The 13,513-nt window shown below is 38.2% G+C and overlaps 1 protein-coding gene across 1 annotated transcript; it reads left to right on the top strand.

The window, feature by feature from the left end:
• The first annotated feature begins 552 nt into the window (after positions 1 to 552).
• Positions 553 to 9,267, top strand: LOC140227692 (renin-like). Its single transcript, XM_072308106.1, has 8 exons — positions 553 to 684; positions 1,970 to 2,093; positions 3,806 to 3,924; positions 4,650 to 4,849; positions 6,156 to 6,281; positions 6,824 to 6,962; positions 8,046 to 8,144; positions 9,118 to 9,267. The coding sequence occupies exons 1-8, from the start codon at positions 553 to 555 to the stop codon at positions 9,265 to 9,267; spliced, it is 1,089 nt and encodes a 362-aa protein (XP_072164207.1).
• Positions 9,268 to 13,513: the final 4,246 nt, after the last annotated feature.

Here is a 13,513-nt window from a genome sequence, read left to right as displayed (position 1 = left end):
AGACTTTTGAAGGAATTTGTAAAGTGCTCTAGACTTTATGGTAAAATTCGTTGTATATTATCGTCACATTGCTGACATTTCAAATGGTTTCACGAACATATAGGTGACGAAAGCGGAATACAGAAACAACCCAAACTTTTAAACTTCATGGGTCCCGTTCTTTCTTCAAACATAACAGATTGTTTAACTGATATTTCTGCGTTCGCGATTGCACGATGATTATTCAAATCATTTTTTTTTTCAATCGTTATTCGATCAGTCAATACCGTCAAGTGATACAATTTTGTATGCCTCGATAGCCGGGTCTACACGACGTGGTAATTGATCTCGTCTCTTCTTAATTGTCTGACTCTTCAGTAAAAAGAGGAGAAAAACTACGTTTAATCGGCGTAGCCTAAATCATCCGCTTGTTCCTTAAACATTAAGTACCTAAAAGTGTGTCCGTGCAACCAAGACTTCTTCAACGTTATTATCGTGCAGGTGGTTTCCTGGAATCAATAGTAGCATAAGCTCATCTCCTACCTCATCTTTTATAGGATTCCCCTCCACAAGATGGACTCGGATCGACGGCATATGGCCAGAAAGAGGCTCCTAAACCAGACTCCCACTGCTAGAGCCAACATGACGTCAGGCCACAGTCGTTCTACCTCTTCCGTGGCTGTCACCCTTACCGACTATCGTGATGTTCGTTCATCAAAACCAAATACTACTATTGTTTATCATTGTATAGATATTATCTTCATTTTTCGGTAATACCTCATTAGAGATCTTACGATGTAGTATACAAGCGAATCCACATTTTGCATTATCATTTTTTTCTTTATTCTAGCATAAATCTTTTTTCTTTTCAGTTTCTAAATTGAGTTACTTGATCATAAGTTGACATGACCAGCTCACATGAACTTTTCCATGATCACATGACAATCGACCTTACTTTTCATTGGGTTTGGTCATCTAAGTCATTTTGACGTCAGTTTTTAAATGAAGTCGAGTGAATTATTTTCATAAAAAGCTAAATTTGAAGGTGAACGTAGCTTATAAAGTATCTATGGAGGCTTAGTTTTGTTTCGTTCACAATAGGGACTTTTCGATTTGCACGTTTGAGCCAGGCGTCACCCTGTTATGACGTAGATTTTACGTACTGCGCATGCGCGAGTGTCGACCCACGGCTCATCGTACAAATTTCGAATGCGTTACCCCGGTTATCACCGTCCACCCTAATCGGTTGCGCCGCGCTCAACCCACCTAATCTATGACGTCATACTCCTCTCGCGATATACGAAAATCATGCGAAAGAGCACGATGACTCTCGGGAATTCCGTGCTCAGTTCACCTGTTTTCCTTTTTCTTTCGAGAGAATATTGATATTCTAATTACATGAAAGCTTATGATCTTGATACGTCACATCAGCAGCGCTGACATACAAACTACAGCCTCTGCTACCCAATTTATTTGCCCGCTTTCACTGTTTCGCACTTTGCAACTGCATACCGTAGTCCCACACATGCATTTACACGTAATGCTGTACGTACGCAATCACATCTCGGTGCTTAGGCTGGTGCAGTGCAAGTACCTTGTAGTCTTACCATGTATCATGTTTTAAAATCCACAAAATCCATCCCAGGATACTTATTCGGCATCGTCAAAGACAAAATAAATATTACAAGTACAGAAACAAGTCACAATTTCCGCATATATGCACCCAAGGCACAGGTTGCCTCCTGCACGCGCCACGCTTACACGAGACGTGACGCCCGAAATCGAAATGTGTTTTAGCAGCGGCTAAACGTACAGACGTGACGCCTTGACGTACGGTTGCGCTCGGCGGCACTTCCTTCTCGTTCACCCAATCGAAAACTCCCTATTAACATCCTCAACTTACGCTCTGTGCAGGTCTTGTCGCTTGTATAGTTAACCTAGTACTTTACCACTTTTTTCTGTCACATGATCACTGGGGATTCACTCAAAGATCCAGTACTATGGATCTATATCAATTGGAACACCGCCACAGATGTTCAACGTTGTATTTGATACGGGCAGCAGTGATCTTTGGGTTGCTTCGTCCTCGTTTTCTCAAGAATCCGGCTGGATCAGTAAGTGTCTGTACTCCTGCTCACTGCTAATAAAACGTTTGTAGAATGAAGTGCTGGGCACTGCAGAGAGGAAAAGTGGCATAAATCGCTGAATGACATGATTTCAATTATGCAGTCATAAAGATTTCAATGGTACGGTTGTCACCTGAACATTCCTATTTTCTAATTTCATGATATTGTAGTCATGGCTTGATGATTATGTAAATATGGGACAATTGTACAATGGCATACATTGCATAGGCCTATAAATGAGTCACAGTGGGTTGTTGTTTTTTTCCGAAAGTTCGTTATTCCGATGGTACATGTACGTTAGTACCACCGTCTTTTTATTTTCGAATTAACGAAAATTATTCCATTTTCTGATTACGAACATTATTACAATTACAAGGCCTTTTTCCAATTTTGGATAAACACACCTTCAAAAAAGGAACCGTACTTCATTTTGGGATGAACAAACCTTCACAATAACGGATATCACCAGCGCGTAGCTCCCGCGCAGATGTTCCAAATATGAATTGGTTCACAGGACAGTTCTCACTTGGAAAATTGCATTTCACTGTCAAAGTTTTAAAGGAGTTTGCAATGAAAAGTACGCTGAAAAAAAAAAATTTAACATTGCACCTTTACCGGTATAACACTGGGAGCACCTTTTGGGTGCAATTTTGCACCTTCCAGACCAGAATGGTACAATGGGCGCACCTCTAGAGGTGAAACTTTGCACCTTTCTCGTCTGAACGGTGCAAATTCGCACCCTTGAAGGTAGGGAATCCCATTTGCATGCCTTAAATGAGGAGTTGTATAAATACAAAGGTATGTTGAAGAGAGTATCATTTTAGAAACTCCCATAAAGTATTGAAAGTGGAAGGTAACATTTAGTACATTTTTATTGACCGTTAGATTTTGAATTGAATTACGAACGGGGCTGTCTGGGGATGAACGGGGCTCACCGTAAATTCCAGTACATTACTAGGCTACCTTTGCAGACCCATACACTGCATGTGTGTCCATCATGTATATTTTGTGAAGAAAGTTCATCAAAACTTACAGACATTTCTATATACATTCTTGCCACACACTCTATATGTTATTACATCAGCTCTTATACTTTTAGATTTGTGTTTATAGATTAAAAAAAAATACAGAAGACTGCAACAAAAAGGCTTAAGTGTGGCTGACACACAGAACTACTGAGTAGTTGAGTTTTGTGCATTATTCAAATTGTAGATAACTGTTGACTTCCAAATTTCTCAGCAGTGGACTAAACAAGTCCCCTGAGGTTCATATTTAATGTTTTGCTGCATTTTGGGAGGTCTGTAAAAGGTATCCCCTACCTTTAAAGGTGCACCCAGTGTGACACTGGTAAAGGTGCAAAATTGAACCTATTTTTCTAGAATTTAGTATGATTTTATGGTAAGCTTCCAATGTTATTCAATATTTCCATGTGTGACTTTTATACGTCTCCTTATGCCCACATCCAGCAGGGCATGTTACCTGATTTTTTTTATAAATCAAACTTAAATACATGCAAGGTTAATAGAACTTTTTAGCATCTTTCCATAAAGGGAAAGACACCTTTTAAGAGACACCATCAAAAAGTCTTATACTCCTCTACAAACATTTACCCACTCCTATCAGTCAAACAAACACTTTTATTGAATGAACAAGAAGACATGGTCTCTTTTATCAATTAGATATTTGTAATTTTTTCATAGGACGACATCACACGTATAACAGTTCCAAGTCGTCAACGTACGTTGCAAACGGCACCAAGTGGTCTGTATCATACATCATCTGTTACTGCGAAGGCTTCGTGAGCCAAGATACTGTCATGGTGAGCAACCCCAACGAGCAGAGATCTGCTCTCCTGTAGGCTTACCCTCATATTACTTTAATTCCAAATATGAATGTGACATACTGTACAGACTGATTATAGCGTAACCTGTAACTTAATTACCTATGATGTAAGGGTATTCTGTGTAGCCCTGCATGGAATCTTATTACCCTATCGTTAGTATTGTTTGCTCTGTAGATATATAGTTTGTGGAAATTATAACTGACTGAATTGGAAGAAATATTTATACAAAGATATGCCAAAATATTGCTCCCAGAATAAGACTTATTCTCTTCATGGTACGGTAATGGTCATCTCCCCATCTGTGGAATGATATCATCTATATATGATATAAATGTTTGAGAATCATAGAAAAATAGTGTTGCATCTTTAATATTCTTTTGTTGTGATGCTTGTTTCAAATTCTATTCTTTATTCATATTCAGGGGAAATGTCACTTCGCGTAGAAGTGATGCGATGTCTCTCACTATTGTGATGCGTCATTGATAACAAAACAGTATGCAATATTGATTCAAAATGATACTGGCTACGAAGACTGTAGATCATAAGCCCTGGCAAACACTCTTTATTGCGTCACCGATATCATGATTATGTTGTCTTCCAACAAACAAGCCTACAAACCTTAAACCACGCTATGATTAATTGTCAAAATTCCAATTACTTATGACAGGCACACGTGTTTTAATAATTTCATAAATTTTTAGATAGGTGGCGTGACCTTAAAAAACCAGCTCTTTGGAGAAACCACCACCATGGCGTGTCTCCCCTTTCTCAATGCGAGGTACGACGGAATTTTGGGGTTGGGGTATCCGAGCTCCGCCGAAGTCAGCAATGTGCCCGTCTTCGACAACCTCGTCAAACAGGGACTTATTCACGATCCCGTTTTTTCAGTCTACCTCGCCAGGTGAGTTGCCAAGAACGTTTCCTTGTACTGTTCCCACTCCAATCATGGAAGTGCTTCCCCCGCACAAAGGATATTATGCGCGATGTGTGAAATCCCATCGAAAAGCCAGTATTATGTTGGTTTTCCCGTTCACTTTGTAAAGGCAATAAGTAAAGATAGGTCACTCAATTTCGCGTGCATAGTGCATGAGAAAGTATTAATAGGTCATTTAATTTCTTAGATAGGGCAGTCAAAATCAGCAATCGTCAATGAAATTGATTCGCTATATAAGAATAGGGCAACCAAAGTCGCCAATCGGCGTAGGCCTGCACGATATTGTACGAATTCCTAGTTAGTGCCAGGACATAATGCAACCAAGTAGTTGCTCTTAGAGCCTCGGGCTTTGGGTTTCTATGGTTACCAGATCAATCTTCGTCGTATGGCTTTGCATAGAATTTTGAATACAGTTTTATCATACAGTAAACTATAGTTAGGCTCTTTCTTTACTCTACATAGCTACTACTGTGATGGAGTCGATTTTGGATTCTTTAGTATCAAACGGAGGTCCCAAGCTTGTGTCCTGTAAAATGCTTACAATTGGACAAAATAACATATCTCATCTGGGTTGTCCCTCTCTAGCTAGGTGTATTGTTAATAGGTACCGAGGCAATGATGTAAAAAAAAAAAAAAAAAAAAAAAAAAAAAGATATGGCGTGGAAGAGGCTACCCTGGATAATTGATACCGGTATCATTGAGTAGCAGTAGTAGTAGTAGTAGTAGTATAGTAGTAGTACGTATCATTACATCTTGAGATCGGATCATGAAGGGAAACAACTGTAAAGACATAAAAACATATTAAAGTGTATACATGTTGATACAGTGCTAAAATGAATACACTAGTTATGAATATGAATTCCTTTTGGAGAAATGAAATGGCCCCATTGAAATCTTGAGCGGATGTGAATGACATTTATGCGCTTGGATTGCTCGTTTGATAGATTTAGAAGGGGGACACTGCATAAAGTGCTGTAATCTCATTATCCAGCAATGAAGGCACCGAAACTTGAAAAAAAATCATAATTTTGAATGGATTGGCCCATTTTCATCATTTTTACTTATATATTTTTCTGATATTACTGCTTAAACTCAATCCCTACTTATTTGGTCTTTGAGTAACTAATGAACCTGTAACTATATACACTTGTATAATACAAATGTCTAGATGGACCTTTAGTCACTCCAGACAGGCATTTCAACCCCGTTTCAACTCGAGTATGTAGATAACGGGCATATAATCTTTCTCTTTCACTCCATGTCTACTGTCTAGGAACCCTCATACAGATCATCCTGGAGGTGAGGTTGTCTTCGGCGGAGCAGACCCTCTTCGATACACTGGAGACTTCCACTACGTAGATGTGTCTCGTCAAGGACAGTGGCAGATCAAAGTGGAGAGGTGAGAAACGATGGTATATACACCTCTCGTTTCACCTACATAAGAGTAAGCTTTAGATCTGCGACGCGCATGACGACTTGGGGAACACCATCTTTTTTTTTCTTTTTTCTTTTTTGCCTAATAAGCGTCGCACTTCTAAAGCCTGCCAATATGTAGAGAGACCAAAAATCAGTCGTGAATATTATTGGATTGGAGAATGGCGAGAATAGCCCACAGAATACAAAAGTTGATTGTGAATACTGACTGACAATGATTACGGCTCATTTATTTTTGCGATACTGCTTACATTTTCCTAATCTTTGTGCGTTATTTCATGTTTTATTGTAAACTTTGTTCTCTTACTTAAAACCGTATGATGTCGAGAAGTACATAGCAATAGGTAGAAATTCACTAGTTATTAGTAGTTACTTCAAAACCCCGAGTGTATCATTACTTAAGATTATTTCTTCTCTGATTCTTTAAGGAATAATTGGAATCTTTTACTTTATTACACAATTATTTTAGTGTTTGCACACTATATTGTGTTGTCATTCTATCTACAGCGTAACCCTCGGGGAGAGCAAATTCTGCCCACATTACCAGGCAGCAGTTGACACTGGCTGCTCATCAATCGGTGTGCCTAGCCCCCTCATCGACGGCTTCATGGAGAAACTCGGCGCTATCGAAACCCAATACGGGGAGGTACTTGGAACACAACAATATCGGGGGCATCGGGAAGGGGATGTAGGGAATTATTTAAAAAAAAAGATAGTAAAAAAAAAAGGAACAAAAATCACAACACCTATGAATTTCCAAAAATTTTCCTTCTTATATTCTTTCCGTCTATAATGTGGGAGGGGTTGTCACCAATTATTGCCCCGGCCCTGCACCCCGCGTAAATACAGGTGTGACATAAAAAAAAAAAAAAAAAAAAAAAAAAATGTAATGTAAACGCATTTTCCCGTTATGTTTAAAGCATACTTATTAAGTGTCTTAACGAAAGTAAATAAATTCTTTAAATTCTCTTCTGTTTTATGAGCAACACTACATCGATTCCTGAAAGGGGTTTTTAAGCATTGTGTTTTATTCCATTGATGAGAGTTAATAGTCGTCGCTGTATATTCAAACTCCATATTTACAGTCTTCAAGATTTGTTGACGTGTATCACATCTACTTCTGCTGAATCTGCTTCATTTTAACTGAAATTCCTCGTTTTCTCTTCCTCAAGATGCTTTTCTCCGTTCTGCACACAGAATATATGTGACAGAAAAACTTAAATACAGCTAGCAGTAACTTTGGTACCTAACGTAATCATGGATGTCGTTATGAAGTGTACCAAGTTGTGGCTGAATCAACGAGCCCTTCACAGTGGTTACTATCGAGTTTCAAATCCCCGTTTTGTTTCTCACTCGATCCACGCACAATAAAACGTGACTAAGTGCTCTCGAATGACTCCTATCCCTCAAGCCCCCCCCCCCTTTGCTTAATATTTAATTAATAAAATCTTGTAACTTTCCGTCATCTATACTTTGGCGGGTTAGAAGTATGAAATTTGAATGAGTCATATACCTTTCTAATCTGAAAGCTAGTAATCTCTTTGTGAATTTGTTTTCTATCGACAAAATAAAAAACCGCTGCTCCTGTCTCATTGGTTTTGTGATGCTGGGCGTACTTAATGCACTGACATGTGGCATTAATGGCAAATTAAAACCACATGTCATATTGTTTTATTTTGCTATTCTATGTTCTTGAACATGTTATCTCTATGGTTATTTTCTTCGATAGTACGTCATTCCCTGCAGTAACATTGATGCTCTTCCTGACCTTACCTTCACCCTGAACGGCATGGCATACGTCTTGACCGGGCGGGACTATGTTAACAAGGTGAGTGGGCAGGTATGAAGAAGTCTTCATGGAATTATAAGCAACAAAAACACAACTCACTGACACTCGCCTAGCCGCCTACATTGTAAATTAGGCTGACAATTAATGCGAAGAAGGCAAGGAAGAGGAAAGGCGACATGTTAAAACTCTCCGAGGTGCCACTTTAGTTTGAAGACATTTTGATGTTTGTTTTTGTTTTTGTTTTTTTTTTAAACTCTCCTATAGATCTCTAGACATTTTTTTAGAATAACGAGACGTGAAGGCGACAAAAGCTGCCTTGGAACTTTGGCGATTTCTCCCCTCACATTTAAAATTATGTATAGATCACTGTCATGGCGACTCACAGAGCCTAGTTTTTTAATTTCCTTTTTAATCTAGCCTTCAAGTTAACATGATAGACTGGGTTTACGTCGTTTGAACAAGGAAGATTCGAAAATGAGTGATCAGGGCAGGGAGGTGTGACAGAGGTCCCTGATCGGGGCGAATTGCAGGGAATTGAAATGGCTTTGCGGAGGTAGATGAATTTAGCCTACATCATAAACACTGGTTTGTAAAGAAATGGCATAATGGATAAAACACAAGTTATGAATCAGATCTATAGCAGTTTTTGGAAGTTCCACGCTCATTTCAATTATATGCTTGGAATTCGTTCATGCCTCTGATTTTCATTGTACATTCCACGCTTGTGTATTCTAGATCACTTGAAATTTTCGTATATTACGTTATGTTCTGTAGAAAAAGAGAAAAATGAAATAGACTGAATTGAACTGAACTTTTAATTCTTTATATTTTTACATTCACTTTGTGTTGTGGTCTTGTTTGATAAGATGGCATATTGTGTATGTGTGTGTGCGTGTGTGCTCGTGTGTGTGTGTTTATGTTCAATACATAAAATATTCTATACAAGACGGTTATCGGGTTATAGAGTCATGTCTGTGTTTTCCGTTGTCTTTTGCATCTCTATGCTTGATAGATCACGCAAGGTCACGAGTCCTTATGCATCGCTGCATTCCAAGATTTTGGCGACCAGGCACTCTGGGTTTTAGGGGAGCCTTTCCTTCGCAGTGTATACACCAAGTTCGACCGTGGAAACAATCGAATTGGGTTCGCTGCGCTGGTCTAGGTATCAGTACCGGTACATTATGGAAAATAATTAATCTTTGCTCAACGTTTTCTCTTACATCTATGAAGAGCATTTTAAGCAGATATTCTGGAGTAGCAGTTTAACAGTGTAAAATACTAAAAAAAAAGTAACATCGAAAACAAAATAAAAATGTAGCAATTGAAATAGAAACAACGTTAACAATAATGACGGTAATAATAGGAGATTATTCATGATAACTGTATAATCATGCAGAGACTCGGTAATCATTAGTATTGTAGATATCACCATTCTATTACGGATAAGTCAAGGGTGATTCTCGATACTCAATTCAATTCAATTCAATTCAATAGTTTAATTATTTCCATCATCAAAAAAGAAAAAGAGAACATGATTCAAAGCGGTACAAGTTGTCGATATATTTTTCATTCGTCTGATAAGGGCAGTTCTTTTTTTTTTCAAATACAATATGAAATATATGCACGAATGATGTCATAAAAAGAAACAATGCACTCTGTCATGGTAACAAAAAAAAGAGTAAATAATAACGATGGAAAACAGTGTTCCACTTAAAAGCCAAGCTTGTAACACGTGGAACACTGGAAACATAACAACGACAGCACCAATTTGTTATACCAATAGAGAATATATTCATATCGTGATTTGTTGATCATGACTTGTTGGGGGGGGGGGAGGAATGAAAACAAATGAATTGAATTGAAAGTATTTCTTTTGATATGATGTCATCATGCCTCACAAAGTTGATACTAGATGTTAAGGCGCCTATATCGAACTGTTTGAGAAGTTACAATATTGCGCCGATCGTTAACATGCGTAACCATTTAATCATCCGATCATGTTTATGGCAATGTTTTCACGGCCAAATACTCTGTAGCTGCTTTCGCAAATCAATTTTCTGAGAGCAGATTATAACTAGTCTAGATTTTCTCATCGTTGAATTGAATTTTTATTTTCGAAAGTCCATAAGCCCTTTCAATGAATGCGACATCATTTTTGGCAGTTTCATCAATATCTGCGAGAATACAATCATGCAGAGCGGGACTGGAGTATGGGTTGTCAAAGCCTTTTCACTACCCGGCTGTCGTGTATCCAGAAAATAAAGCAGCGTTTACCCCGCAGCAGTGGCGTATCTAGGGAGGGGCAAGGGGGGCACGTGCCCCGGGCGCCACTCCTTGGGGGCGCAAAAAAAAAAAAAAAAAAGAAAAAAAAGAAAAAAAAAGAAGAAAAAAAGGGGGAAAAAAACGAAGAAGAAAAAGAAAAAAAAGAAAAGGAGAAGAAGAAGGAAAAAAAAAACTCGCCTGGAAGGGGGGAGGGAGAGTGGGGGGGGGGCAGAAAACCAAATCAAACAAGATAAAAACAAAACATGATGACGCGGACAAAAGGACAATGTTTATTGTGTTCACACAAAAATTCCATGTTCTGTGAGCTGAAATACAAAAATTTTCGGCTCGCTCGCTGCGCTCGCTAGCCAAAATTTATATAAAAGAGAAGGTAAGACCAAACGGTAAGAACAAAACATGATGATGACAAAATGACAGTGTCTATTGTGTTCACACATGTCATTTTATATTTAGCAGGCAAAATGTTTCACGGAGCAGCGGCTGCAATTTCTTTCGTTCTGAAGCGATCGCCAATTGGATCAAAAGAAGGCGCCAACGGTTTCGAACATACGGGCGGGGGGGGGGGGGCGCAAAAAAAAAAAACCCGAATCAAACAAGATAACAACAAAACGTAATGATGACGCGGAAATATACAAATTTCTGCTCACTCGCTCGTACTAATTTAGAGTATTTTTTTCAAGTCCTCAGTTTGTTGGTATAAATCGTTATCTATAAGGCTGTCACTATATCTTGATTAGAATTGTAAGATTTAATAAGCAAAGAATGACAAGAGTTTCATGATTTGTAAGCTGAAATACAACAATTTTCGGGAAAAATGTTACACGGAGCAGCGACTGCAATTTCATTCGTTCTGAAGCGATCGCCGATTGGATCAAAAGAGGACGCCAACGGTTTCGAACATACGGCGGAGGGGGGCGCAAAAAAAATCAAAAAAGATAAGAAAAAAACGTAATGATGACGCAGAAATAAACAAATTTCGGTTCACTCGCTCGTACTTATTTAGAGTATTTTTTTTTTCAAGTCCTCAGTTTGTTGGTATAAATCGTTATCTATAAGGTCGTCACTAAAATTGTGAGATTTAATAAGCAAAAAATGACAAGAATTCCATGTTTGTAAGCTGAAATACACAAATTTTCAGCTCGCTCGCTGCGCTCGCTCGCCAAAATTTGTATAAAAAAAGATAAGAACGATACGTGATGATGACGAGGACATATACAAATTTCAGCTCACTAATTTAGAGTATTTTTTAAAGTCCTCAGTTTTTTGGTATAAATCGTTATCTATAAGGCCATCACTACCGATATTATCTTGATTAGAATTGTAAGATTTGGTAAGCAAAAAATGACAAGAATTCCATGTTTTGTAAGCTGAAATATAAAAATTTTCGGCTCGCTCGCCAAAATCTATCAAAATTCATTACATTTAAATCACCCTCAAAAGATCCCTTTTAAGTGCTTGAAAAAGCATCATGTAAACTTTGTTTAAAGTCCCTACCGGGATGGTGTTGGGGTTGAACACTTTTTCAGAAATTAGGGACGCAATTTTCGTGCTTGCCCCGGGCGCCGTTTTCCCTAGATACGCCACTGACCTTATTCTTTCACAGATCAGTCCTTTGAATAGTTCTAAACTACACGGTAGCTGTACCTTTGAAATCTGTCAAAGTAAATTTATCGCTTTTATCGCTTTCTTGACAGCGAGAATATCGAAACTTCATCACTATTGAATATTGTTTAGTCGTCACGTCTAGGGATCTATACAATACAAGCTTTGCTTTTTACAAGTAGTAGATTCATCACTTTTCATGATTGTAAAATTGTCTTTTCTCTTGATGGCAACATTACATCTTATATTCTCTTGATTGTATTATTATATTCCTGTTTGAGATGTGGATCAACAATAAATCAAGATCAAAATTCTTACGTACGTCGCTAGCACGACCCTGGCAAAAGACGTTTGGTGTTGATCATATTTTATCCCTGCTATCATGCTAGCACGTCAAAACTGATCTCATGATGAAATAAAAAATGACGTCCATGTGTTGTCCCGAAACAGCAGAAATCATTGTGATCACTATTCAGTCATGTAGTTCTTAACGAAATTTTTTTAAAGGACGGTGCAAGTATTACGTTTAGTTGATTGAGGGTATACCCGTGGATATAGAAAGTTTAGAAGGAGTATGTTATTTGAGCTCTTTTTGTAACTCCAAATCAGCTTGTCAATCGTCATTACCTATCGCTTATCACCACACTCTTATCAGTTGTCTTTCCTTATTATCCCCCGTCTTTTTATGTTCTTCTTTATTTTACTTCTTCTCTTCTTCTTATCAAAAAATTAATCTTCATCACCATTGGTTATTTTCTATCGTCATTTTATCCCATAAGTCAATACAAATCGAAACTTTCTTAATTAAGTGTTGTTGGTATACATCGGCGTTGTTCAACCAGGGTACCGTGAGAAGTCTTTTCCACCTCCCTGGTTTAACAGGGTGCCATATAATGCAGCGGACAGGCCCCTAGTTCTTTTCACGAGTTTGACCTATCCAGACCCTGGGAGGAAAGACAATGATTTGGGACACATTTAAACTGAGAGGTATTGTAATGTAGAAATCTCGCGCAACCGCAAATCAAGGATCTGTTTTGTGGGGACTGAGAGTTGTCGTGGGTCAGTAGATTGATAGCAGTCATGGGTCAATGGTCAGTTCGTGGCATGATGTGCCACCTCTTCCTGGTAAATAGTTGAGCTTGTGGATGATTTTGATGATAGAAATTTACTTTGACAATATTCATTGTGATTTTGGCTATTAAGTCAAGCCGTCGGATGACCCCTCCCAGCACACACAAACACAAATACACATACACGATTTATAAAAGAAACGCACCGCGGATCCTGATCAGTGCTGATAGGTCTACATTCGGACAAATCTCGTTAGGTTGTGATCCTGTATAAGGATTTACTTCACACATGCACAGTTTACCTGCCTCTAAACAACTTAGACAATGATGAGATCCGACGCATTGATCAAAACGTTTGAATTCAAGGAGATTTCAGGAGTGAACCAAAAAATTTACTTCTGTATATATATATATATATATATATATATACACATATATATATCATATATATAC

The sequence above is a fragment of the Diadema setosum genome, chromosome 4 (assembly GCF_964275005.1).
Source record: "Diadema setosum chromosome 4, eeDiaSeto1, whole genome shotgun sequence".
Taxonomy (NCBI): Eukaryota; Metazoa; Echinodermata; class Echinoidea; order Diadematoida; family Diadematidae; genus Diadema; species Diadema setosum.
Note: the sequence above shows the minus strand (reverse complement) of the source record. Positions and strands in the feature narration are given on the sequence as shown.

Coding starts and splice junctions, on each gene's coding strand:
- LOC140227692 (XM_072308106.1), top strand. CDS start 553: ATGGACTCGGATCGACGGCATATGGCCAGAAAGAGGCTCCTAAACCAG. Junction 3,925..4,649: donor TGAGCCAAGATACTGTCATG/GTGAGCAACCCC, acceptor ATAAATTTTTAG/ATAGGTGGCGTGACCTTAAA. Junction 6,282..6,823: donor TGGCAGATCAAAGTGGAGAG/GTGAGAAACGAT, acceptor TTCTATCTACAG/CGTAACCCTCGGGGAGAGCA.